The sequence below is a fragment of the Otolemur garnettii genome, unplaced genomic scaffold (assembly GCF_000181295.1).
Source record: "Otolemur garnettii isolate 467f Iridium unplaced genomic scaffold, OtoGar3 scaffold00023, whole genome shotgun sequence".
Classification (NCBI taxonomy): domain Eukaryota; kingdom Metazoa; phylum Chordata; class Mammalia; order Primates; family Galagidae; genus Otolemur; species Otolemur garnettii.
The window spans coordinates 6827005-6828513 of record NW_003852418.1 but is presented as its reverse complement, the minus strand read 5'-3'; the positions used below and the strand labels follow the sequence as shown (position 1 = coordinate 6828513).

Below are 1509 nucleotides of genomic sequence, written 5' to 3'. Positions count from 1 at the left end.
TGTTTGGCAGGCCCAGGGCTGGATTCGAACCCACCACCTTAGGTGTATGTGGCTGGCGCCTTAGCCACTTGAGCCACAGGCGCCGAGCCGGAAACTAGTTATCTAAAGTCTGTACTTTTAGCTGAATACAAGTTAACTGAGCTCAACTTTCCTACATTTGGTCTGAGTGAGTATATTGTATGCTCTGTTCCATGTTTTCTGATTTTTCACAGTTACACAGCTAATTGTTGATTATCAGTGCAAATGGAAAGGAACATTATTTTATTGTTTTATTTTTTCTTTTTTTGAGACCAGAGTCTCACTGTGTTGCCCTTGGTATAGTGCTGTAGTGTCATAGCTCACAGCAACCTCAAACTCTTGGGCTTTGCAATTCTCTTGCCTTAGCCTCCAAAGTAGCTAGGAGTACAACAGCCGGCTATTTTTTTTTGCAGTTGTCATTGTTGTTTAGCTGGCCTGGGCCAGGTTTGAACCCACCACCCTTGGTGTATGTGGCTGGTGCCATTACCACTATGTTATGTAGGTACCACGCCAGGAACATTGTTTTAGATATTTGAAAATGGCAAATGAGCCACATTTCCAGTTTGGGCATGGAGTCTCATTGTTTGTGATAGGGAACAGGTTTAGGTGGCCATTGGCTGCAGAAGGAAAAAACTGCCATAAAAAGATAACCTATTTATACTGTTTTCTCCCGTACTGTCCCTGGCATGTAACTTGCTGTGAACTTGTTTTGAGGTCCTGTTTTGAGGACCTAGAAATCATCTAGGTTCCTAAGAAGAGCTTGTAATACACATTATTTAGCATGTAGTGAACAGTTTACTCTGCTGGACTGATCAAATGTTGGATAATCCAATTTGTGAGATCAAATTAAGTAATTTAGCCAGTGAATTCACTTGCTTGATGGTTTTAGAATTTAACAACAATTCTCATAGAATCTGATACCTTAACCTTTGGGCTTCTGTAATTTTCTGTAAATTATGAGCCTTGTAAAAGTGAAATAATGCCTCTTATTTTTTATATGGAATGGAAGAAAATTGGTCATCGTAAGTTTTTGCAATTGTGGGCATTCATATTGATTTCCCTTTTTTCAGCTTTACTGTCTGCTACAAGCCTCTTTTATATCCTGTCAGTCATCTTCGTTGGGCTGCTCTACACATACTACACCAAACCAGATGGCTGCACAGAGAATAAGTTCTTCATCAGTATTAATCTGATCCTTTGTGTTGTCGTTTCTATTATATCAGTCCACCCCAAAATTCAGGTATGATTGTTTTCTGTTGCTTCCTCCAGTTTTTATTTACTGCTAAGCTTAAAATCTAGATAACTTTTTTGTGAATTTGTGTCTAAGTTTATCTACTTAAACATTTTTTCATATTATGATAAAGTCTTCATAATTTTAATTTTGTAAGTATACAATGTATCTTTGACTGCCTGTATCATAATCAAATGAATTTCCCTATCGTGAAAAAACCTGGGTAACATAAGAGTGTATAATTCTTTTTTTTTTTTTTT

The 1509-nt window shown here is 37.5% G+C and overlaps 1 protein-coding gene across 1 annotated transcript in view; it reads left to right on the top strand.

The window, feature by feature from the left end:
- Positions 1-1509, top strand: part of SERINC3 (serine incorporator 3) — a 26116-nt gene that overhangs the window by 13018 nt on the left and 11589 nt on the right. The window contains exon 6 of the mRNA XM_012803803.2: positions 1089-1258. Coding sequence (XP_012659257.1) covers positions 1089-1258 — 170 coding nt within the window. The remainder of the gene's footprint in view (positions 1-1088; positions 1259-1509) is intronic.